The sequence below is a fragment of the Sinocyclocheilus grahami genome, unplaced genomic scaffold (genome assembly GCF_001515645.1).
Source record: "Sinocyclocheilus grahami isolate Dianchi unplaced genomic scaffold, SAMN03320097.WGS_v1.1 scaffold20220.1, whole genome shotgun sequence".
In the NCBI taxonomy this organism is placed as follows: domain Eukaryota; kingdom Metazoa; phylum Chordata; class Actinopteri; order Cypriniformes; family Cyprinidae; genus Sinocyclocheilus; species Sinocyclocheilus grahami.
In genome coordinates this window covers 2,190-3,271 of record NW_015517932.1, presented here as the reverse complement: position 1 = coordinate 3,271, position 1,082 = coordinate 2,190, and the positions used below count along the sequence as shown (strand labels likewise).

The 1,082-nt window shown below is 43.1% G+C and overlaps 1 protein-coding gene across 1 annotated transcript; it reads right to left on the bottom strand.

Moving 5' to 3' along the window:
• Positions 1–6: 6 nt before the first annotated feature.
• On the bottom strand, positions 7–688 carry LOC107579787 (substance-P receptor-like). Its single transcript, XM_016265582.1, has 2 exons — positions 459–688; positions 7–390 (listed from the first exon to the last, which is right to left on the bottom strand). The coding sequence occupies exons 1-2, from the start codon at positions 644–646 to the stop codon at positions 102–104; spliced, it is 477 nt and encodes a 158-aa protein (XP_016121068.1). The 5' UTR covers positions 647–688; the 3' UTR covers positions 7–101.
• Positions 689–1,082: the final 394 nt, after the last annotated feature.

Sequence of the window (1,082 nt, the reverse complement as noted above, 5' to 3'; positions counted from 1 at the left end):
TGTTGTATCTCACATTACGACCTTCGCTGGAGCGTGTACCATTTGCCCTTCTCCTCACAAGATTGGTATTTTAACACTGAAAGTATTTCCTACATTCTTTTCTAGGCTAAATTGTTGCTTGAATAGAAGCTGGATGACTCTGATACAGTCTTGGAGGCGCTTTGTGAAGAACCATTAGACGTGAGATCTATTGAACATCGATTTGTATTCTCCCGAAGGTCCCCCTCGATAACCGGCATCACTGTGGATACTGTGGTCTCCATTCGGCTTGCACGGTAAATGCTGGCCTGCGTCTGAAGATAGCGAGTTGACTTGAGCTCCAGACCTTCATATGAGCCTTGAGGGACACAAGGACACCAGGAGAATGCCTGCTGGAATCCAGCTCGAAACCTGCACAGAGTATTGCATAATAAGTTTGCCCCTAAACTTGAAATGTTTGCCTCTAAACCAACTCTTACCTGTCATTGAGAAGACAGTAGATGATGGGATTGTACATGGTGGAACTCATGGCAAGCCACATTATTCCTAAGTACACCTGCTGGATGTACTGTTCCTCAAACAAGTGGGGAAGGAACTGGTGCAGCAGGAAGTAGACATGGTAGGGCAGCCAGCAGATGGCGAAGGTGCACTCAACGACAATCATCATCTTCACCACCTACAGAAGTTAAAGGGATAGTTCACCCAAAAATTTAAATTCTGTCATTAATTACTCACCCTAATGTTGTTCCAAACCCGTAAGACCTTTGTTTATCTTCGGAACACAACTTAAGAAATTTTTTATGAAATCTGAGAGCTCTTTGACCCTCCATAGACAGCAACGCAACTGTAATATTCCCAGAAACGTAGTAAGGACACCGTTAAAACAGTCCATGTGACATCAGAGGTTCAACCACAATTTTGTGAAGCTACAAGAATACTTTTTGTGCACAAAGAAAACAAAAATAACTTTATTCAACAATTTTTCTCCTCCAAATGACGTATTCTGCCATTATAGGGAGTGCCATGATGCATGTGCATTGCTTTCCTCTGTAAACAACACATGCGTGTGATGCTGCTGACGGACAACACATCAGCGGTTCAAA